This window comes from Rhyacophila brunnea, unplaced genomic scaffold (genome assembly GCF_057557595.1).
Source record: "Rhyacophila brunnea isolate RB1 unplaced genomic scaffold, BYU_Rbru_1.0 scaffold_16, whole genome shotgun sequence".
In the NCBI taxonomy this organism is placed as follows: Eukaryota; Metazoa; Arthropoda; class Insecta; order Trichoptera; family Rhyacophilidae; genus Rhyacophila; species Rhyacophila brunnea.
Genome location: NW_028232816.1, coordinates 28,282,837 through 28,307,137, shown reverse-complemented (window position 1 = coordinate 28,307,137; position 24,301 = coordinate 28,282,837). Strand labels below are relative to the sequence as shown.

Sequence of the window (24,301 nt, the reverse complement as noted above, 5' to 3'; positions counted from 1 at the left end):
TATGGAAATAACCACCTAAAATGCAAAAGTATTTCGCAAATCTGCACGTGTCATCCATCGCATCTAACAATCCGAGTCTTCGTGTCCTCAAGACGTTAACTTTGTTATATTGTCCGTTTAGCATGTAATTGTATGAACTTTTCTATCTCAATATAACTCCAGTGTATTACTATACTTAATTTCTTAAATATGGAAACATTACCCTATTAATTTGATTGTGTGCTATAATTTTTTGTACCATATCGTGAATATTCAGTGATTATTTATGGTGGACAAGAATGAAAATGAAATACAAGCACAAACAATTTATGTGGAAAATATTTATTAAAAGAATGGTTTCAATAACTTACTTAAATATATTCTTGAATAGGTCATCTTTTACATACTCACAGTATTTTTTAAGTTAATAAAGTCGTGTTAGTAAGCTTCATTTACCATTGTTAATTTTTATACGAAATTTGTAAAACATGAATCGTAAAAGGCTACAAATAAAATAATATTTGAATACAAATCCAAGGATTCTTTTGATGTACATTAATTAAGAAAAAATATCAATCATTCATTTACATGTTACTTTGCATTTTCCTCTGCTTCAATAAAAATACAATATAAAATACAATATAAAATTTTTAAATGTTTTCATAATTTATGTGCTGTGAAAATTAGGTACGCCCATAAAACAAATTTAAAAATGTGGATCTGTGTTCTCCCATTATGTTTTATTTTGTGCCAAAACTATTGAACCTCACGCTTATGTAGTATGTTTCAGTGGCGAAGAGTGAAGGTAGGCTGTGGAGATCTGACATAAATAGCGCACACTGAACTTTGCCAATCATACTTACAATTTGTTTTCATTGAACTATGAATACAAATTGCAGATCTGATTGGTTAGTTTTTTATTTTCAATTAAACTCTGCCTAAGACAAACCATAATAGATAAAAAATATTCAAATTGAGGACCTTGTTCTTGACTAATAACAAGAACATTTAATAGACAATGATATAATTGTCGATGGTGTCAGATGCATAATAAATTGAAAGTAACACACCTCAAGGTAAAAATCAAATACCCTACCCTATATGCAGAATTTAATTGGAAAGTGTGACGAATGTCACGCAAATATTTATCGAAAGTTATTCGGTATTGTTTTATTATATCAGAATATTTAATGTTAAATGTAACATAATTCTGCACAAAATCTTCAGGCCGAATGCAAAGATATTGACGTTTTATAAAAATAACTTAATTATCAACCTTATGCATGGTTGAGTTTAAAAAAATAATAAATAACATGGCAATGTACCCTTTGGCAATCAAAAGTGCTGCCATTTTAAAATTGACATTCAATGATAGAAGTACATAAACTGCACAAAATACATTGAATAAATACAAATTACAGTTAAGATAAATTTAAAATAATCTAACGGTTTATTTGAATATATGCACGCATGGTGGATACATGCATCCATTTGGACAATACGTACTACTTGAATTACAAATATTGCAACACTACTTTAGTTGATGCCAGTGCACAATAAATAAATATCCAACTAGTTTCAATAGTTTGAATGATTTAAAATAAAATGTTTGTAATACTGCTAGTCTTTCGTGTTTGCCTAGATAATCGGTATTCAATAGAATTTTGTTTTGTCCGAAAAGAGTAAATGACATTCATAACAATCATTACTGGATTTGTTTACAGTATGTATCCATTTCGACTCATAAGAAAAACGCTCAAAAATTGGCTATATAACACGTAAAAAGACTATGAATAGGGTCAATTTACTTTATCAATAATCCGTATCCAATTTGGGAACCGTCCCCTTCAGAATGACGGACATTTCACCGAGTATCCTCAAAACCACCTTGGATGTCTTCAGATCGTTCAGTTTCAATATTCCTTTACTTTGTAATCTTATGCTCGGGTAGTTCAGGTGGGTCAATTCGAAGCATGTTACATCAATACCGTAATAAGATTTCACATGTTTTTGAAATAGGGAATAGAGGTCACATGAGCTGCGCCCCCCGTAGATCGTTGGTTCACCATCTCTTGGAAAACAACTGCAACAAATAGATTTTTTTAAATTGAGCATTATTCACAACATGATCCAGCGATGCAAACATACATACATAAGAATAAAAATAACACAAAATTATTATGATTTCACGGACTTCATCCATTGGCTTTTTGAATTACCCAAATGTTAAAAAAAAAAACCTACCGCATCCACATTTTGTGTATTTCATCTGCTTCCATAGATATTTCAATCTTGGTTGCAAATTTCGTCCGCGGCACTCTGTAGACAAAAGTGACAGGTTTCGCCCCTTGAGTGGGGGCAAAGCTGCTAATCAGGGCACCAAACAGCAGCAAATCGGTCTGTGAACAAGTCATGAGACATATTATTTTCCTTTTTTATGTTCAAATGCCATTGGCAGATTCTTAGGCTACTGGTAAATACCACGTAACACTATTTTTCAATACCTACTACATCATCCCCATACAAATTGACGAGATTTCTGCTAATTCAAAATCAAATTTTCGGGGCTCTTGGATTTCGAATTATCGAGGTTATACTATAAATGCTGACCTGAGTGAAAGATAACGGTGCCACCACGCAGTCAAAAAGTTTCATCATCATGTCTCGCACGGCCGCGCCCACTCGGGCCTGTCCGTAGTCTAGCAAGAGCGGAAGATGTGTCACGTTACGTTCCTCACTGACAGCGTAGAAGCCCCACGAGAAGAAGACTCCTCGGTATACAAATTTGATGCTGTCATCGGTGTCGCTTGCAGTGCCCCAAACCGATACCTACAGAAGCAGAAGAAAAATATGTACATTAAAATAATGGTCGAAAAATTATCCTACACCACACTTGGAATTCGCGAAGGGTTTATATGGTATTGTTCAGCGTACACTTAGCGTAGTAATCCTGCCAAGTTCGGCCGCCTTCTGTGGGCTATGGTCTTAGAGCAGTGGAAAACAAAGTTTTCAGACTGCATTCAATTATTTGAGCAGCTAAAGATTAATAGTGTATGGGGATCCACAAGGTAACTGAGTCGAGTGAATCCACTAAATATGCGGTTGTAAAAATTTTCAATATTCTGTAAATGAAATCTTTTTCGAATGATTCAAAAGGAATTTCAGCAAGATTAATCGTCGCATTCATTCATTATTTGGTTTAGCACACTGTCAGGATTCCGATGGTTGCGGGTTCAAGTCCCGTTCAGTGCATTTTTTTTCCATTATGTATGTAAAATAAAAGTGACATTTCTCCGTGTCCGGAAATTTGTACGTATGCAGTTGGCCATTCACAATTCACCGTGAGCTGTTGGATCGGAAATAGATGGCCGTATAGTATTGAGATCAAATTCATGTCTAAAATAAAATGATAAAAAAATACGTAATAAAAATGACCAGAACACAAAAGAAAGAGAATAGGAAGGCAATTAAATTAGAAATACAATCATATTGTATAATATAATGTATATAAAATTCTGAATGAATCAAAAGTAGGCTGTCGTACCTATCAAATCAACGTTCATATTGTCCGCAATGCTTCACGGACTTTATTTTTTCTCTTTCTGGTATGACACTTACTGTATACTGAGATACGGCGAACTGTAATACAAACATTTTACATGTACCTAACCACATTTTTAAATGGGGCGAGACAGTCAGTTGGAGCCCAAAGTTGTGATCAAATCGAGATGCATGTCACGTCACTGTCACGGTGACAAATTTTGTCTATGATTTCGTCATTTTGCAGAATATTTTGAACGATCACCACCTCTCTAAATTCAATTATAGAGAGTGCCAACTCCAATGTATTACTTAGTATTTTGAATTATTATTACAGTCGAACTTGGTTATTAAGAGGAAGATGGGACCGACTGAATTTGCTAGTTATAAGCATTATTTGTTATATTGTTATATAAATTTTTTCACGCCATGTTCTATTTAAGCATAGAACATAAAAAATCTTAAAACCATCGTAAAAATCCCCGAAACAACAACATTCATAAACTACAAAAGAAGTTGTTTATTGTAATGAAGTGATGAGCCGCCGGCGCTGGTAGGTACCTACTGACTTCACAACGCTTGGATTTTTTACATGCAATTTCAACCATATGCATGGATACTTCTTCAATGTTGTCGGCGAAAACACCAATTAGGTACTTAGATACTTAACTAGTGTCATAAACGTAATCCGATTCCGGCAGCATCGGTCTAGTTAACTGCGCGGTCGGATTTTATTGCTTAGGGTCGAAAATGTTTTTAAACGATCAACACATTAACAGTTTTGCTCGGTATACCAGAGAAGTAGCTCGTTATAAAAATGAATAAATGTATGGAGAAAATCATAAACTAAAATGTCAACGAATGTTTCCTCATTACATCCGAGATCTCGCTATTTCCGTGATCGTAATAACCAAGTTCGACTGCAATTATTCATACTAATTTAAATTAATTTTCTAAGTAACAGTTTCTACGTGTGCGTACGTTAAAATTACTTGCAATATTATATCCATAGATACTATTTTGAACAGAGCCCAACCTGCAGACTATAGATAATAGAAATTAGACTTTATTAATATAATATTAATTTAACATAGATAATAATAATTTCTTATAGAAAATACAAAGTGCCAACCACTAAAAACAAAAAACCTGATTTTGACATGATTCGAAAAAGTCTAGACATCTAGAAAATGATAAAAACATTCAAAACGTCATGCAGGTGTCGATGCAGTGTGGTTCAACGTGGGGTGACCTCATTGTTGTTTTGGTGATTTCGGCAGATTTTGCCAACTGACAAACATTTTTTTAAAGGTTCAAAATGTGCTACGGGATGACACCATCAGTCTGATGACATTTTAAACGCCAAGAAAAATGACATCACACACCTTATTCCCGTAGCGGCAGCTTACAGTGACGTCACGTGATAATCCGCGACATGCACCGTAATATATTTCGCGCTATAGAGTCTGCGTGTAATTTGGACATAAGACAATAATGTAAAATTACCTTAAAAGCATCCGAATGCTGCTTTTCCAGTTTGAGGTTTTCGATAACATTTATATCTACGGTATATTTCACATTCGTATTAGTTTTCACATTTGCGGCTATGTGTTGTTTGATTTTCAACGCATATTGTTTGAATTTTATTTTGTCGTATTTGAAGCCGTGTAATGGGGAGACTCGGCATATGTTCGACGAAGGATTGTTCATAAAAACTGAAAAAGAAAGTACACATCATAGGTATATTATTATCTTAATAATACTTACAATCACAATTAGCTTCGACTATACACATTGCTTTACATCCGAAATACGTTTGTGGAAAGTTGGCCATAAAGCGAAATGCCGTATAATGGATCATTGATTTCCATTAATGTCGGTCCTGTAAGTACATCAGTGTTGTTGTCATCTTTGGAAATGTTTTGATACAAATGTTCATGTTTTTGTGTGTACTACAATAGATGGAAAATGTTGCTCACATATAAATATATCTTAGTCTGGACAAGACTAAGAATAAAACAATGTAGATTGAAGAGATGGATGCTGGATAGTAATACCTTCTTTTTATGATGGTACCACTCTGGATTTGTCTCCCGTCTGCACGAGATCGTAAAATCAATTACTCACAGATTTCAGTTAAGAGTGTACTTCAGTGAAATGGCAAATAATTTTCAACAGTAGGTGCGACGAAATTTCTCACTAGTCGTCAATCGGAGACCGACAGTCGAGGTGTGTGAACGTCGATTTGTTTTGTCATGGCGTTGGATGAAAATATTCTTAAATCGTGTAAAGATGACTAAAAAACTTTAATATTATATATTATAATATAGAACTTAAAAAATAAAACATGTCAATGAATCTCCTATATATTATTATCCTAAGAGATATTGGAAAATTCACTAACGGCTCATTTAAGCGACATTTTATTGTTATTTTTACATCTCCACTTCGAAATGTGCGCTACCGATTCATCTACCGTTTGAATTGACCACATTTCAGAAATTTTCAATGATTTTACAGGTACGTGACGTTTATATCCGATATTTTCTTACATACCGTATACGATTCGCCATATTTCATTTAACGTACAGCAGAATGACGTCTTCGTCGCTTAAGACCTTCTCATCCTTTAATTGACAAACGGAATCGATTATTTTTATTCAAATATCGTAATGTAGGCATTGGCGCACTTTTTTCCGGTGAAAAAACCATAATATTGGTACAATTCACTACGTATAATATCTTCTGACAGCGGCGTGCGCCACTGTCCGCCATTTCATAGATAACATGATATTCCAAATTTGATTTTTTTAAATACTTCTTTGTGGCTGTTACGCACTATTTTTTTTATTGAATAATTACCTAGGCCCATAGATCACAATATAGACATATTAAACTAACAAAGTTGCCATTGCAAACAATGAAAGAAATTGATACGAATTGTTATAGTTATCAAAATGAGTCATATTGTATAATATCTACCTATTTTTATCGTCCCTATCATCATCAATCTTGACCTATCCACTGCTGGATGAAGGCCTCCTCAGCCTTATTTGACTCCTTACTTACACATGAATTGTTATATTTATCAAAATCAGTGATATTATATTATTATCTACCTATCTATATATAATGCCATTATTATCACGAGCCTCAATAAATCCACTGCTGGATGAAGGCCTCTCTACGTTGATTGTATTCTTGACAGTATTGAATTTCTAATGTTATTTATCTACATATTCATATCGTCATCATAATCATCATCATCATCAACCAGGATCAATCCACTGCTGGATGAAGATTCCGCAACCTGATTCTACTACTATTAGTTCAACGAATTTGTGATATTATACATATTTCTATCCATCTTATCATCATCGACTTGAACCAATCCACTGTTGGATAATGGCGTCCCTAGCCCGAATCTACTCCTTTCTGTCATATGAGTTGCTGTATTTATCAAAATCGGTGATACTATATTTATCTACATATTCATAATGTCATCATCATCATCATCATCACATCGACCTGAACCAATACACTGCTTAATAAAGACCTCCCTAGCCTGATTCTACTCCTTTCTGTCATTTAATTTCTGTATTTATCAAAATCGGTGATATTATATTTATCTACATATTCATATCGTCATTATCATTATCATCATCATCGACCTGAACCAATCCACTGCTTAATAAAGACCTCCCTAGCTTGATTCTACTCCTTTCTGTCATATGAATTGCTGTATTTATCAAAATCGGTGATATTATATTTATCTACATATTCATATCGTCATCATCATCATCATCGACCTGAACCAATCCACTGCTTAAGGACCCGTTTTTTCCTGTCTTCTCGGAATCGCGGAAATGATAAGCATGTTTAAAACGAATTGATACACAATAAACTCTTCATTTATTTAAAATCTAATAAATAGTATTCAACTAAAACGTTCTGTGTCATTGGTTCTGCGAAATTGGTCAAAACGACTGTAACGCCACAATGAATGTTGAACTTAATAATAGTTTTGCAGGTATATATTGTATGAGAGAAATGGGTAATACAATATATTTCATTGATTAACCCACGTACTTTTTTTAATTTCAGAAAAATAAAGATTTTAAAGCCATTTTAGTTTGAGTATACATCAGCCAATTTTGAATGATTTTTTCTCACAAAATAATATATACTGCACAATAAAAATATTTTTTTATTATAATATAACATTTCCGTAATACTATAAATAATAATTTATAATAAAAAAATAAATAAAACCCCATAAATTCGGTACAATTAGTGACGCTATATTACCAAAACACGTCGTACATTTTCATGTATTTATCCTGTTTTCAGACAATTTAGAAATATAATTATTTTGCAAAATTAACAAAAAGAGACCATTTGATCGATTAATCCATACAGTTTTTCTAATTTCTTATTTCTAACGTTAGTACATGGTTAGTACGATCTGGAATTTCAACGGGTAAGGACGTCTTTTTTTTTCCCAAAATTTAGTCCGAAGCAATATTATTTGACTGATGGAAAAATGACCTCTACTCTCTTTGCAGTAACAATCAAATTGGCAAGTCGCAATTATTTGTATCGTTCTATTCCAAACACAGGACGCATGCCAGGTGCTATAATTTGTGTTGACTAAAATATCAAACATCATATTATAGTACCACTGAATGTCAAACTGAAAAAAATGTAGTTTTATTATATTTATTATATTATTTATTATCTTGTAATTGAAATGGTTGCAGCATGTGAGATATTGTAAGATAATTGAATCTAACAACCACGATGGCTACAAGGAAGTACTGAAGGTATTCGTTCGGTGACCCATTTATAAAAAAAAAATATTTTGGTCTTGAGCAGTTTAGATAAAATATAGGTGGACTTTAATTGTTTTGATAAATATGTACCTACTTGGTTAGGCTTTAAGCGATTTGAAAAACTTTGCATGTACTTAATACAGTTTTTATGTACCTGGGTGGCCATGTTTTGTTATTTTCAAAGGGACGTACGTATCCAGGAGTATGTTTATTGGCATTATCAAAATGCGTTTTCCGCTGTATCCGCTTTAACCGAACAGTACCGAAAATTTAAAGTAAAATACGTTTTCGAATGCTGTCATCGTAATGGCCACTGAAACATGTGTCACAATTTTATTAATCGTTAAAATAATAAAAAAAGTCTTTTGGGGCACAAAATCACGTATATGTTTTATGATATATGTATTTTTCAGATGGTTTGTGGTAAAATCTTTTTTTTCATACTGCCACAATTCAACTATTCATAATTAATTGAATGTTAAATTTTTCATAGTGATCTTTGACTTAATAGGTAGGTGATAAAGTTTTTACCTTACTTTATTGTATTAATTTATTGTTAAGTGAGAATTAGCTGCTTTCGTTGTCAGTGTGTATTTGATGAGTGCGCATAGTGCCTGACGATGTCGAAAGGCGAAACCAGGATCGCATAAAACGACTCAAATGAAATAGTACAAAACTTAAATCCATTAGAATTTAATATATTTAATGCCGAGTTGAATTGAATGGAATCACCTTAGGCATTTATTAGTAATTATTTAACACAAGTAAAAAATATAATGAGGTAAGAACCTAGTTCATTGAATAATAAAAACAATATTACTCTTTACATCACAACTGACAAGATTTATATGAATTGTATATTGCCTGAACTCGTTGATCCTAGACTAACACGGTTGATGGATATAAGAAACCCTCAATATAATAATTATATTAGATGCTATCAATAGAGAAGAAAAAAAATTTAAAAAATAATAATTTATAATAGTTATTCTAATACATTACATACCGTTAAGCCTGTACACTAATTAAAGAACCAATTATTAATTTTCTATACACTAATGTTCCGAAATCCTCCGCGGCGACCAAAACGTACTGCCGTCAAATACACGTTATTATAATAATGGTTTCTTAAATCTTGATTGTTGCGTACTAAATTTAAAAAAAATTGTGCCTTGACAAATATTCATTGAATTGCTTTCTTTTATGAGTCATGTTTTTATAATTCAATAAAAACGCAATAATAACAGACATCTTTTATGCCATCTTGTGAATGTTTTAAACTTATAATTTGTAATGTTAGCTCATGAAAAAATGAATAACTTTTGTATTCATACACACCGATATATATAAATAATATACCAATTTGAAACACCTCAGAAACATACATAAGTATTAGATTTTTTTTTGAAAAATATTTGGACTGAATTTGAACCTACAATATGATAGGTTCAAGAAAAGGTGTCACTTCACAAATTCAGCATATCAATAATATGAGGTTTTTATTTGGAGGTCTACTATATTTATTATTATAATTTATTCTACCTACCACAAAAATGTTTATAAAATATGTTAGAAAAAAAAATATTATTAATTCAACACTTTTAAAACCTCTGATTTCGTATCTACTCCTGGAGATGCTGAGCGAAGCGATTTTTGTTTTTTTACTTTGATATGTGCTGAAGCTTATGGCTAATTGTTGAGGCGCTTACGTCAAATTTGATTCTTACGAATGAACCCATAGGCCTTAATAAAGACCTCCCTAGCCTGATTCTACTCCTTTCTGTCATATAAATTGCTGTATTTATTTATGAAAATCGGTGATATTATATTTATCTACATATTCATATTGTCATTATCATCATCATCGACCTGAACCAATCCACTGCTTAATAAAGACCTCCCTAGCTTGATTCTACTCCTTTCTGTCATATAAACTGCTGTATTTATTTATAAAAATCGGTGATATTATATTTATCTACATATTCATATCGTCATTATCATCATTATCATCATCATCATCATCATCATCATCGACCTGAACCAATCCACTGCTTAATAAAGACCTCGCTAGCCTGATTCTACTCCTTTCTGTCATATGAATTTCTGTATTTATCAAAATCGGTGATATTATATTTATTTACATATTCATATCGTCATCATCATCATCATCATCAACCTGAACCAATCCACTACTTAAAGACCTCCTTAGCCTGATTCTACTCCTTTCTGTCATATGCATTGCTGTATTTATCAAAATCGGTGATATTATATTTATCTACATATTCATATCGTCATTATCATCATCATCGACCTGAACCAATCCACTGCTTAATAGATACCTCCCTAGCCTAATTCTACTCCTTTCTGTCATATGAATTGCTGTATTTATCAAAATCGGTGATATTATATTTATTTACATGTTCATATTGTCATCATCATCATCATCGACCTAAACCAATCCACTGCTTAATAAAGACCTCCCTAGCTTGATTCTACTCCTTTGTCATTTGAATTGCTGTATTTATCAAAATCGGTGATATTATATTATATCTATTTATATTTCCATTATCATTATGAGCCTGAATCAATCCACCGGTGGATGAAGGCCTCTCTAAGTTGTTTGAATTTCTGTCGGTCATATGAATTGCTATATTTATCAAAATTGCTGATATTTACCCATTCATAATATCGTCATTATCATCATCAACCAAGATTAATCCACTGCTGGATGAAGGTTATCCCAACCTAATTCTACTCTTCTTGGTCATATAAACTGCAATATTTTTTTAAATTTGTGATTTTATATACCTACCCATTTATATCGTCATTATCGTCATCAACCTGTATCAATCCAATGCTGGATGAAGGCCTTTTTAAGCTGATTCCACATCTTTAGGTCTTATAAATTACTATTCTTATTAGATATAATATGTATTGCTTCATTATTTATCAACATTTGTCTCGATATGAATGTCCCGCACCGGGAAACTATATTGTTTAAGGTTAATTTTTAAAACAAAATCCAATTTTTAAAACAAAATATGATTTTTAAAATATTATTCTATGGCTCTAAGCATTTATTTTTTATGGACAATGAAACAAAATAATGTTTAAATTTATTTTTTATGCTGCTAAGCTAAGCTGAATTTTTCTATTATGTAAATGGGACCCGAAAGAGATTAATATTCGGGTTATATTGGATCGCTATTTATGATAATCACGATTGAGATGTATAATTTTTTTATCATATTTAAATGCACATACCTACACATATATTGTATTAAAATTAAAATGTCAGTGGTAGCAATCGGCGATTGCCAGCTGTTCTTCTAGGCCTAGCAGCCTGAAATGGTGTCAGACGATATTGAGAAGGCCAGACTTCAGAATAGACTACGCACATGACTCCAAATTTGTATTGGCACGACATGCAAATCGTAAAACTGACAAATCAACTAAATTTTTAACTGTCTGACGTGAATGAAAATCCATCCCGAAGGGAAAACTATGGCGCCGTCTATAGACACTTTACAATTATTATATTAAAATCCAACACCAAGTCATTATGACGAAAAGCTGTCTGTCTGCAAGACCTAGCGAGACAGACTGGCGAGAGCCAGCTGGCTCAGCTAGTATACTATTATTATCAGTGGCGGCCGGTGATTTTTTGAATTGTAATTTTTGAGGGTGCGCTGGAAACCTACCTTATTGAAAAATTAAATCAATTCGGCCTTATTTTTGATTTGACAAAACGTTATTGACATTTGGGAAATTACCTGTATATTTTATATTTTTAATAAAACATGTTGCGAGTTACTTAAATCTTTATTGGATTTATTTTAAGAAACGATTGCATCTCTTATAGTAGATAAATACCTCTTACTTTCAACGTAAGCCATCTTATTCTATATAAGTACATTATCTTTAGCAATTTGTACATTGTATGAATAATGATTATTATGAAACTGCACTTTGTGAAATAGTATTAAGATTTATTAGCTTATCACTAGAATTCATGAATTAATAATTTTTTATACCTATTATAAATAACCGACATCACTTCGCATTTAGTCAACACACAGGATAATGAAATATTAATTTTCCAGAAATGCGGTAGGTACCAAAATTATTTTTATCTTCATTGATTTAATTTGCAGTACACATAAATCAAAATATCTTACCGACATTCTATTATATTCCTTATCCATTTTAAATTTATAAAATAATGAATTCTATTGTATTAAGTTTAACAGGCATTTTACATACGAGATTGCTAAATATGATACTAAACATAATTTGAGCGTGAAGTCGCGGCGTCTATAATAACAAACCATAATTCAAATCTGTAATTGTTCTCTACTCAGAACAATATGATGTCATTTTACCCGGTCGGCGCTCGATATTCTGGAATTTACGCATGGCGTAAGTGATTAGCACGGTTTAAGTTGTTTTATAATGGCTTTAGTTAATACTAAGCTTTGGGTTCATTTTAAGTAAACAAAATTATTGTCGGAGCGCTAACGATTTCAGCGAGGATGACGTACACGGTGCATAGTGCCCGTATTATCGCCGATTGGGAATGTGGGCACATCGGTTTGTGGTTTGCATTACAATAAGTGAGCGATAATATTAAAAACCTATGAAGAAAAAATATGATTTACGATTTTGAACGATGTTTCATAGCAATGCAAGCAGTGCGGTGCACTTGCATGATGTTAGACCAGCCGCCGCTGATTATTATTATGACAAATTATATTTCATTCGGCATGTGTCATTTGCACAATCCGCGCATCGCGTAGCCACGATCTTTTTAGACCATGCCTCAACTGAAGTATAGCCTTAACGGCTCCCAAGACTCCATTGACTTAGATGAACTGAATACTTTTTGAAGTCAGATCTGACATCGTCGAACTATGAAAACGCATTCTTCAACAAGTATTTTTTCACGCACATCCAATGTGTAATACAACAAATTTTGTACCTATTCAATCAATCAATTCACCTTCAACAGTGTTGCTCCTGAAACAACACCCCCAAAAAAACCTTTCCACCCCTCTCTCCTGTGGATCACCCGTATTCGTCCTGAGCCAAAGGGCGGTTTGTTAGTAGGCACATCGCTTGAAAGACAAATCGCACCATCTCATACTACCCAAGTGATACTAAAGAGCATGGCCCCAACAAAGGGGAGGTTGACAGGGCTCTAGCCTGGGGGCCCGGCGTGACGAGTCGACCAGATAAGTGATATAAACACACATCACAAATTCTCTCTTATCATAAAATAAAGTGGCGCTATTTATCTCCAATGTTATTATTTAAAATTATGTGGTCGTACAATATAATTTTTAATTGTATATCGATAGTCGATAACTCAATAATTCAAATAGATGTATTAAAATATACACATTAATTTTACCGCGTACGCCATTTGGAAAACGCTACTGTAGAGCATCACACTGCCTTTATCTTTAGCGATAGGTAGGGGGGTCCGCCAAAGATCCAAACCTGGGGGCCCGCTTCAGGATGTGGGGGCCATGCTAAAGAGACCTAAACGGAGATTATAATATAATACCTATTACTCATTGAATTTTCAATAAGATAGTGGAAACAATTACGATAGGTATAGTTGTATAATTGAAAAGTTTTACATGTTCATAACTTACTTAGCAAAGCCTCATCTTGGTCAAGTTCGTCTATTTTATTAGCTGATACATTTTCGGCAGAATTCAAATCAATTGCATATTGTGGAACCAGTGATGATCTCTTTCGGCCGTGGATACTTCGTCTGAGATTGGAAACTCTCGGCGATGCGGCGAAAGAATTGCTATCTAGCAACGTCAAATCGTAGTTTTTCTTGAAAGCCATTGTACCATTAGATTTTCGGTTTATAAACACAATACAAATGTTCTGCTTCCACGTTTAGGGACTGATAATTAATATAACACGTCCCAAATTCGCTACAGGACTATATGAAAAATTGTAGCGATAAAATTGAACAATAAACAACAACTACTCGCAAAAGACAGTATGTCACTTTCAACATAGAACTTTCAAATTGTTTCTTTACCGTTTTTTCGTATTCGCAAGTTGGCAATAAAAAAAACTAGTTCGTATGTTGACCACGGATGTCAACTGCAGTGCGTTGTATTTTTATGGCATTCATAAGAAAATATTAATTCAGTTTTCTTTTAAAAAAGTGCGTTTACCATATTAACACCGTGTTATAAAGTTTCCTAAATACGGTTTGTCTGTTTTGCACGTCCTCATATTGTCGATATCGTGTGGTATTTCCTGAAAAGATGAAATAATATCAATGTATTAACTGCTGTCATTATCAAAATAATCGAATATTCTGAAGTTGGTACTTAAGCATAATTGTATCTGATTGGAGCATTCAAAAGTGGCGGCAATGGAGTAACGCCGCTGTCCAATCGGAGCGTGTCTTTTAAAAAGGTTTAGGCCCGACTTCCGTTCAAGATGGCCGAAAAAACTGCGGTGATATCGGTTCCGCCGGGAAAATCCATAAAAATCGTAAAATGGAAAGTAAGAAAGGATATATTCGTGTCGATTGGAAAGATTATACTATTGTATAAATATGACAGTGAAAACGGGGTGGAATTGCTGAAATTCAAGGCGAACGAGGCTGGCACAGTCAAGGCCTTGGCTGCGGTGGAAGGGGAAATCGTACAGCCTGGGTATGTGACGTCATTTATGCGCTTACGTGTATTGACATATTTGTATCGCACACTAGCAAACCAATGTTTTGTTTATTTTATTACGAAAACGTGCTCAAACAAAACGTTTATACGTAACAACATGTTTCAGGACATAAAACATAATATCTAAACATATATGTACTTCTGTTATCTATGCATAAATCCATGAATTTATTTTCACTTGCCGTCTTACAATGTTAACATTATTTTCACACCACTTTCAAACTAATCATTTATTAGGTTTGAATAGTTACTAGAAGCTAACTGGTATGTATTCTCTTTACAGCATCAATACAAACCAATATGTGGGTATTTTCTGGGAAGTGTGAATGGCTGACAACTAATCCTCATAAAGATGATCTTTTTAAAAGTAGTAAATACAACAACACAAACACGCCCTCCAAACCAAACCCACCCCGCACCACACTCGATTTTAATCGAGCGTATCACGAGACACTATGTTTGATGTGACGCATCTGCATAGTTGTTTACACCTGGTAATGTCCCAGGAGCAGTTACCCGAGACTGAGGTCGCCACGCTCTCAAGTGAGCTTCGACTTAGTTTACTGATTTTACTCTAATGTTAAGTGCCGGGGAGAGAAAAAGGCACAAAGAAATTAATAAAAAAAGGGCACAAGTTGGTTATAGAGAAGCCAGGCGGCAACCGCGCTTATTGTCATAGCCGATTTTGGTAAAATTCATTCAAGAATGAAAACCTAACCTCTTAACCTAACCTAACAAATAATCCAGTATATCGGCTATTTTCAAAAGTTTTTGCCGCTGGCTTCCCCAAAAAAAAGAAAGGAATTTAATAAATATAACAAAAAAACGAAGCTTATCATACGGATAGCAAAAATTATTTGAAGATTTGAAGATCTTCACGCCTGCAGTAAGACACCGCAAATTTTTTAAATGTAAGATAATTGGCCTTTGTGGCGACCAGGTTGGACGGCCTGATGGAACATTAAGTAGTTTCAACCAGCGGTTTCCGTTAGTTATGGCCTTACCCGGCTGACTCGAATAAGACAAAAAACAATTTATTATTTGTTCTTAAAACCCAACCTATGCTACGCTATGGTGAAGACCTTATAAATATGGTGCTAATTATCTCAAATGTATTTCCAGGGCCCCCTTACTGGAGCTAGAAGCATGTACGCATCCCACCGTGATGAAGGATATGTGCGCGGAGTGCGGGGCAGATCTGCGCTGCGATGACAAGCAACAGTTGAATGCCGCGTCTGTGCCTATGGTCCATTCCATACCTGAGCTCAAGGTTCATATTAACTATTATAATGTTCGATGAGTAAGTAGTCTGTACACAATCACGAATGATGAGTGCACACTGACAACGGTGTGCCTGAAGATGCCGAAAGGCGAAACCCAGGTCGCAAAAAACGACTCAAATGGAATTGTACAAAACTTAAATCCATTATAATTCGAATTCCATCAAGTACCCTCGGTCGATACTATTAATATTATAGAAGCCTACATTCGGCTCTGCTGATTTATGCAGAATTCTTGAAATATGTTATCAATTTGTGGCGTTTTTAATCAGGTCAGCGAAGAACTAGCCCAGAAGCTAGGCAGAGAAGACAGCGAGCGTCTGTTGAAAGACAGGAAGCTGGTTCTTCTTGTGGACTTGGACCAGACACTAGTGCACACCACCAACGACAACATACCCGCCAACATCAAGGTAAATTGAGTCTTTTCCTTTACATGCGACGCTGCTTGTTCACATTGCTAAATTGAAAACAACAACTCACTCGGCGACAATTGCTGTCCCTTCATCCTCAACTAGGCAATTATCTTTATAACAAACAATTAGGGAAGTATCAGTTTAATTTTAGCGATCGTGATTGCAGTGTCACTGTAGTTAATTAAACTATATATAACAGTGAACCCCGCTTCTATGAAAGGGTCACTTACCGCGGACAGTCATGTATGGAAAAATGAGGTTACACTAAAAATATTATACATCTGTACATGGCCTCTTAAAAAGCTAAAAAAAATGTAAAATTTACTTACATGCATCAAATAATTTCCCTCTTAGAAACAGGGTCGACCTAACTGAATATCGTACTAACTTAAGTAGCTCTTTCCATTCTACAGACGTATGAGAATGTATGGTTTGATTTGCATCCTACGATTCCACTCGATCCACGTGTGTGTTAATTCACGTAATTGTTTCCAGGACGTGTACCATTTTCAGCTGCGAGGCTGGGCGGGCGGCGGCAGCGGAGGTCGCTGGTACCACGCCCGTCTCCGGCCGGGCACGGCGGGCTTCCTCAAGGCCGTCGGATCGCTCTATGAACTCCACATCTGCACATTTGGCGCGAGAGCCTACGCCCACAAGGTGGCCGCCCTTCTGGATCCAAAGTCCGAGCTCTTCTCCCACAGGATTCTCTCCAGAGATGAGTGCTTCGATGTTCACACTAAAACGCCCAATTTAAGGTGATTGATGATTTAATTCATTACAGCTTGCAATGTAATTATAATGTACATTATTTAAAAGCACTGAGAGTATATATTGTCTTGCATACAACGGATTCGATTTATATGATTGAAAACAAGGAAAAAATGTTATGGAATGGACACTTTCAACCGGCAGTTCATCGGTCCTAACTGTTAATGACTACAAAATTTCATCCACTGCTGGATGAAGGCTTCCTCAAGTTTTCTCCATTCATCACGGTACATGGTCTTGCAATTGGCATGTATTTTCACTGAACTTAAGACTTCATCTTGGGCAGTTTTGCACCTCTCGACATAGATAATGTGTCTTGCGATTGTCTTCGAGCAATATTCTGGCCCATTTCCACTCTGTTCGTTTGGCGATCCTTGTCACATCCCAGTTTCCTATAATGTCTTGCTATGTATTTTGGATTGCTCTTGTTTTAAAGGTTTATGCTTCCATGTAAGTTGATGACATCGTAATGTGTTTAAGAAATAATATTCTCCAGTTATCTTTTCTATGTCCAATCAATGGGCTTCAAAATTTTAAATAATCTCAACCAAAAATGGTTTAGAAATCTTTCATTTACAACTACCATTTTAATGCATGTCGTAAACAAAACACCGTTACGATAGGCTCGATGTAAACGCAGTTGATCAGTTATTTTGTGGCAGAGGGAGGAATTATTATTACATTTATCCATGCCCTGGATCTACATACGTAATATAATATTATGCATGTTAATTTTTTTTTAAATTTAAATATTATGTACATCAGTGGCGAAGGGTGGACGTAGGCTGTGGAGATCCAACATATATGTAGTGCAAACTAAACCATGCCAGTCATACTTTTATATATTTTATAGGTAAAATAATATTTCTTATCTAATATCTATTATGGTTACTTTAGGCAAGGTTTAATTGAATTTTAAAAACCATCTGCAATTTGTATTTTTAGTTCAATGAAAACAAATGACTGATACAGTTTATTGTGCAATATTTATGTCGAATCTCTGCCTTTCGCCACTGATATACTTAATATGCTAATTCGATAATCAGCGGCATTTAGTAATGTAATTATTTTTATTACAGAGCTCTTTTCCCATGCGGCGATAATTTAGTTTGCATAATTGATGATCGGGAGGACGTGTGGAACAGAGCTACCAATCTGATTCAGGTGAAACCGTATCACTTCTTTGAACACACGGGGGATATCAACGCGCCCCCCGGCCTGGAAAAGATGGAGAGGGACGTCGAAGGGCAAGGCGTGCAAATGAAAGGTAACGCAGTCTTAATATGTAATACAGTAAAACCTCGTTAGTAAGAACACTGATAATTCAAAATTCGCCGTAATTCGAAATTTTCGCGAAAAAAAAGTCCCTTGAACATTATTTTCATATAAAACCATACCTTTAATTCGAATTTCGTAATTCAAAATTATTTCAGTGTCCTGGTATATAAAAATATTCAATAAATCGTTATAATGTACACTATTTCATGAGCCAGTCATTGAAAATTGTGACAGACTTTTTTTAAAACATCATAAATTGCTTATTTTATGAAGGTAATAAAAATAATCCCGACATTTTATGACCCAATTTGGTAGGCACATCTATGATCGGAAACGAAATTAATGAAAATCAAAAAAAAAAAAAAATCAAAATTTTTATATTTTTCTTCCATACATTAATTCATAATTCGTAATTCGAATTTTTTTTTCGTATTTCGGTCTCACGGAATTCGTATTAACGAAGTTTTACTGTATGTAATGGCGAAGCACGTACTTTGATGGAAACTGTACTATCAAGATCAACGCGATCTCAACTTCTTTGAAGAACTATTTCTCGACCTCGCACGCAAATATGATTTATTCTGTAGAGTCAAATTGATTCAGCCGTCAGCTAATGATTGGCAGCAGTAACTTCAGCCGAAATCGATGAGTTATTGTGTCAGTACTAATTTAGTTGCCAGTGCAAATCCATTTATATAATTATCTCAAGTGTATTTTGGGTCTGGCAAGTACACATATTGTTTTTCAATTTGTGTGTCAGGGTATGGACCTAATAGGTTGAGCAAGTGGCTGACATCCATTTCTCGTAAAAAACAAAATCTGTCAATACAAACCTCCACTCTGTGGAGGCCCATATGATCCTATCAGGATCGGACATGGTCAAAAAAAAAAAAAAAAAAGTTGTTATCGAAAAATAGCTAGAAAAGTTTATTAATCGGTAAATATATATTCAAAAGTAATGAGAAAAATAAAATAAAAAATTAAGATGTATCGTGGAGTTCTATATACCAAAAATACGTGTCAAATTTGGTACATTTCTATCGGGTGTTATGGATGAATGACATAAGATTTATTATCAAAATTACGATAAAAATGTACGTAAATCTATTACCTAGGGAAACGCTAAACGTTAATTGGAATTTATTATATCCTTATATCTTTTTTTTTCAAATTTAAAAAACATCGATTTAGAGGTTAGAAAGCATGCAATTAAAATCGAAACATCTCGGTTCAGATGTAATTTATCGCAATAAACGCTTAGCGTTTCTATTAAAAATATTATTTAATAATTTTTAGGCTAGTTATTTAAATTTAATCTTGTATTTTTGTATATTAACGAATCGATTGTAAATAAAATGAATATTTGACAAGACTTTATCGACATATGCTGCTAACGCGGAAATAAATCGAACTATTTTTGAAACAGTACTTGCATAGATTAAAAAATACATACACACACACATACATTGAAAATAAAGGTTCGCCAGGTACGAAGACAAAAACTGTGTTGATTCTGCTGTCAATAATTTTTGTTTGCGATATTGGAGCATATGTCAATGGACTACATATATCAACCTCCACTTTCTGAAATAGTGTTGTGTAATTATTTCAGATATTTATTACTGTTTTGACGTACCTACCTTTTATAAAGCGATTTTAAAATAAATATAGTTTCATAATAATATAAAGAAAGCATACGAGCTAAAATGCCTAAGATACTTCTGACACACATCAAATTAATTCTTTGTCTAGTAACTGTACTATTTATCCATATTTATGTTAAGTGTTTAAAATGTTATAAGTAAAAAAAAAATCGTCTATTCACGTGGTAGTCGCGAAAATTATGAACAATATACAATGTTAAAAATAATAAGAATTGTTAAAATTTCTAGTCACAATATTATTCAAAGACAAATTAACCCGATCAAAACAGCCTCGACAAACTTCCACTTCACTAACTTTTGTTCTATATGTTTATCCTGGATACAGCGGCAAACACATTTTGAAAATAGCCGATATACTGGATTATTTGTTAGTTTGGGTTAGTTTAAGTTAGATTAGGTAATCCTAACAAATAATCCAGTATATAGGCTATTTTCAAAATGTCTTTGCCGCTGTATCCAGGATAACCGACTTGTACCCTAACTTTAATTACATACATACTATTGTACTATATTTGGGCCATCAAACTGACGTTCACCCCGGTCCGGGAATAGTCTCAAAGGTACTTTATCTACAACCGGTCCTGCCCTCGGACCGATTAAGAACCTTTGTTTGGCTAGCTCGATACTATTCGGGGAGAGGGTGATCAACTAAAGTTCTTGATTGACACTTTTGGAATACACTTGATCGATATTATTTAACTTTATATTATTTAGAATCGCCACCTAATAATAGGTAGACGTCAAGGTTATTAATTATCCAATTAACTTTTAGTTTGAATTTATTTTCGTAAATATTTACGTAAATGTCAAAGACAGCTGACCACCTGTCACTATTTTCAGATCAGATGTTTTCCGTAAAATACTTCGTAGATTATTTTCAAAATAAAACTCCTTGTGGTAATTCAGTTTAAATTATTTATTAAATTATTTGCAATAGTAAATTTATCTTCCTTTTATTTAATTGTTTATTAACAATTATACACTTTAATTTTAATTTCAAATAATTGCATAATTATTTTATAAAACTTATTTAAATTAATTATTAAATAAAGTTAATTAATTATAATTCTCTTATATTTAATTTATGTACGATCACACCTTATAACTATGAGTCGCCGACCGTAAACTTTGAAGAGCTATGCTCTTTCAAAAAAAAAAAAAATATTTATCGCGGAAATAACTTCGCGAACGATGACGCGTCGCAGTATTATTCACGTTATCAACTGACAGCTCGAACACGTGTCGGCTGCGATGACGTATCAACTCGTGACGCGTCGGGAATAATCTTCGCGAACGAATTACTTCGCGAAAATAATTAAAACTATGTGAATTTGGTGCACCCTCGGGCACAACCTCACGGTGATATGAGAAGATCGACTACTAACGGTACATAAAATACAGGCCGTTATATAGATTCACAGCGGGAAAAACCCGAGATTTTGACGTCATTCGAAATATGGACCAATGGGAGATCGTTCTACCTCCTCCACAGAGCTAATGGCCAAAGTTTTGGACCAATCACAGAAAAGTCGTTTATTTCGCGGCTTTTCCGGAAAATTATGAACATTCAATAGAATAAAAATATATAATTAATTAATACCTATAGGCGGTACAAGTTTGATAACAATCGTGAAAGTCCTTATAGGGCTTTTGGCACAAATTGTCCAAATATCTGTTAGTTCATTTATCGAGCTAACGGAAAAGAAAAATGAAAATATTTTCGCTAAAAATAATACGTAACAGAGGCGTGAATCATTAAGACTACCGACTGGCTACGTATTTGCAAAGAGAATGGCAGAAAAACAAACTTGTCCGTTTCTTTTATGCAGAACTTTTGCGGGCTAATTATGGATGATCGGAAAGGGTTGCGGTTAAAATTTATTCAATTATATTTATAGAACACTTCAACTTAAAGGTATAACATTAGTTTCAATCAAAATTTCTATGACAAGCCTTCATTTATTAAGTTTGAAAATTACCTACTTTGGGTAATTTAATATTGATCTGTCGAGGTTAATTGACAGATCTAAAGAATAAATTAATTTTTATTCGTAAATTAAGAGAGCAACCGAGTCCTTAGACTTACATTGTCAGAATTTCTATTTTCGAAATTCCTTCATTTAACTTTTACAAAAGTAGGTACTTAAATTGGTACCCTTTTTATTATAATTCGAAATATTAATTTGTTATTTAAATTAAGTGTGCGTAATCAGTACTTACAAAACGTAATCATTAGATTTTAAATACGACAATATTTGATATCATAATTTATTTATTTAAGTTATTTTACTTTGGCCGCGGCGAAAACATCGCGACTCAATTTAGAAAAAATAAAATTTATTTTTATATAATTCAAAATCAGATTAAATACAAATGAACATTTATTTACAATGTTTAGCAAGTGATATCCCATAAGTCGTTTACAATTTATTATCTATTTTTAACCTTAATCCTATACATTTCAATTACTTACATTTCACCTTATAAGACCATTTGGTCCCCTTGAAAGAGAATTCATCCGTAGTTCATTCTGAGGGGCTATAAGTCACTCAGACTGCACTACGGGACCCAATACACAATAACTATAGCTTTGTTTAGAGATTAGGCACGTATTTTGCAAGTAAAATCGACATTCACGGTCGGATCGAAAAGTTGTGACGTCACTAATTTATTAAGGAAAAATGCCGGCTGAGGGCCTACATTTTGGGGCCGTGTCAAACGTCCCTACTTCAAAGAGTCACAACTGTGAGTGTCCGATCTCGATAACGTCCGTCCCACTTCTAAACTTCACCATAAATAAAGCAGTTAAAAGCAGTTAGTATAAATTTCTATAATGAAGTACACACTACAAATAGGTGGATGCACATAGATCGCTTTATTTATATTTATTTATAGTCGACCCAGCATCGAGTCTTAAAAGAAAGTAATAAAATTTTGATACAAAACAAAATTTGATTTTATATATTTCATTTCTTCAAATGGAAAGCTGCATAACGCGAAGCTGTCTTCGTCATCAGAGAGGAAGTACAACCGGCCTCTTCGTTGTAAGCTGCACTCTCCTTGCTAAGGAACAATCATAGTATCCTAACATTTCAAAGGGGTAACTGCCCCATAAACCATCAATAACTAATAAAACTTTCGCTTAGTAAACTTAATTATTTTTCCATTTAATATTTAAGAACAACAGAGCTTAACGCGAAGACTGTTTAACCTCCCCTTCGTGAGCGTTTACGTAGGATAAGAAGACCAGAGGGGTCCCCTTCCCCACGCTCCACGATCTTTATGACAAATTATTAACGTAGTATTCATTTCTTCATCCTCCTCCTTTTTATCCTTATACGCAGCTCCGAATACTAATGAGGACTTAGCGTGGAAGTAAACGTACTTCCACATGCCGTCATTTAGCAACACTTTCTTCATTCCGCAAGCTCCGGAGGAAGAGACCGACCCATGCGTCTCCTTCCCGTCCGACCTGCACGTAGATATCTCCTCAGAGGGGGCCTCGTCTTGATGGGGGCGTTTCGTAAAACTGCGTCCAACGCATCTTGCCTCTCTCTAAGGGTCATTGGTCCTATTTTAACCATATGTTCACCGTTCTCTTCGTTTATATTCTGACTAATTGGAAGCTTCCTTTGCTTCCGCCTTTTTACGGGCACACGGCGCCTCCTCCGAGCTTTCGCGACTTTAATTGGGCGCCTTGACGGCCCTGGGTCACGGTCATCACCGTGTTCCAAAGGTACGTCTCCACTATCACGGTTGACGTCGGTGGTTCCGAAATTCGTTCCTCCATCGACGCGGGTCGTTCTAGTTTCCGGTGCTTCAGTTAACTCACGA

The 24,301-nt window shown here is 34.3% G+C and overlaps 2 protein-coding genes across 5 annotated transcripts in view; one reads left to right on the top strand and one right to left on the bottom strand.

The window, feature by feature from the left end:
• Positions 1–300: 300 nt before the first annotated feature.
• On the bottom strand, positions 301–14,929 carry LOC147074592 (uncharacterized). 2 transcript variants are annotated; one of them, XM_085944086.1, is made up of 6 exons: positions 14,552–14,929; positions 14,009–14,198; positions 5,026–5,234; positions 2,590–2,808; positions 2,224–2,378; positions 301–2,062 (listed from the first exon to the last, which is right to left on the bottom strand). In XM_085944086.1, the coding sequence occupies exons 1-6, from the start codon at positions 14,552–14,554 to the stop codon at positions 1,792–1,794; spliced, it is 1,047 nt and encodes a 348-aa protein (XP_085800212.1). In that variant the 5' UTR covers positions 14,555–14,929; the 3' UTR covers positions 301–1,791. The 2 variants fall into 2 exon arrangements, with proteins under 2 accessions (XP_085800212.1, XP_085800211.1); XM_085944085.1 differs by lacking the exon at positions 14,552–14,929 and having other exon boundaries at positions 14,009–14,382.
• Fcp1 (RNA polymerase II subunit A C-terminal domain phosphatase Fcp1) overlaps positions 14,823–24,301 on the top strand; it is a 28,242-nt gene continuing 18,763 nt past the window's right edge. Inside the window, exons 1-5 of one of the 3 annotated variants that reach the window (XM_085944082.1) lie at positions 14,823–15,040; positions 16,187–16,334; positions 16,617–16,754; positions 17,253–17,512; positions 18,605–18,792. In XM_085944082.1, coding sequence (XP_085800208.1) covers positions 14,823–15,040; positions 16,187–16,334; positions 16,617–16,754; positions 17,253–17,512; positions 18,605–18,792 — 952 coding nt within the window. Of the gene's footprint in view, positions 15,041–15,064; positions 15,608–16,186; positions 16,335–16,616; positions 16,755–17,252; positions 17,513–18,604; positions 18,793–24,301 lie in introns of those variants that run through there. The other 2 variants (XM_085944083.1, XM_085944084.1) reach the window with 2 other exon arrangements.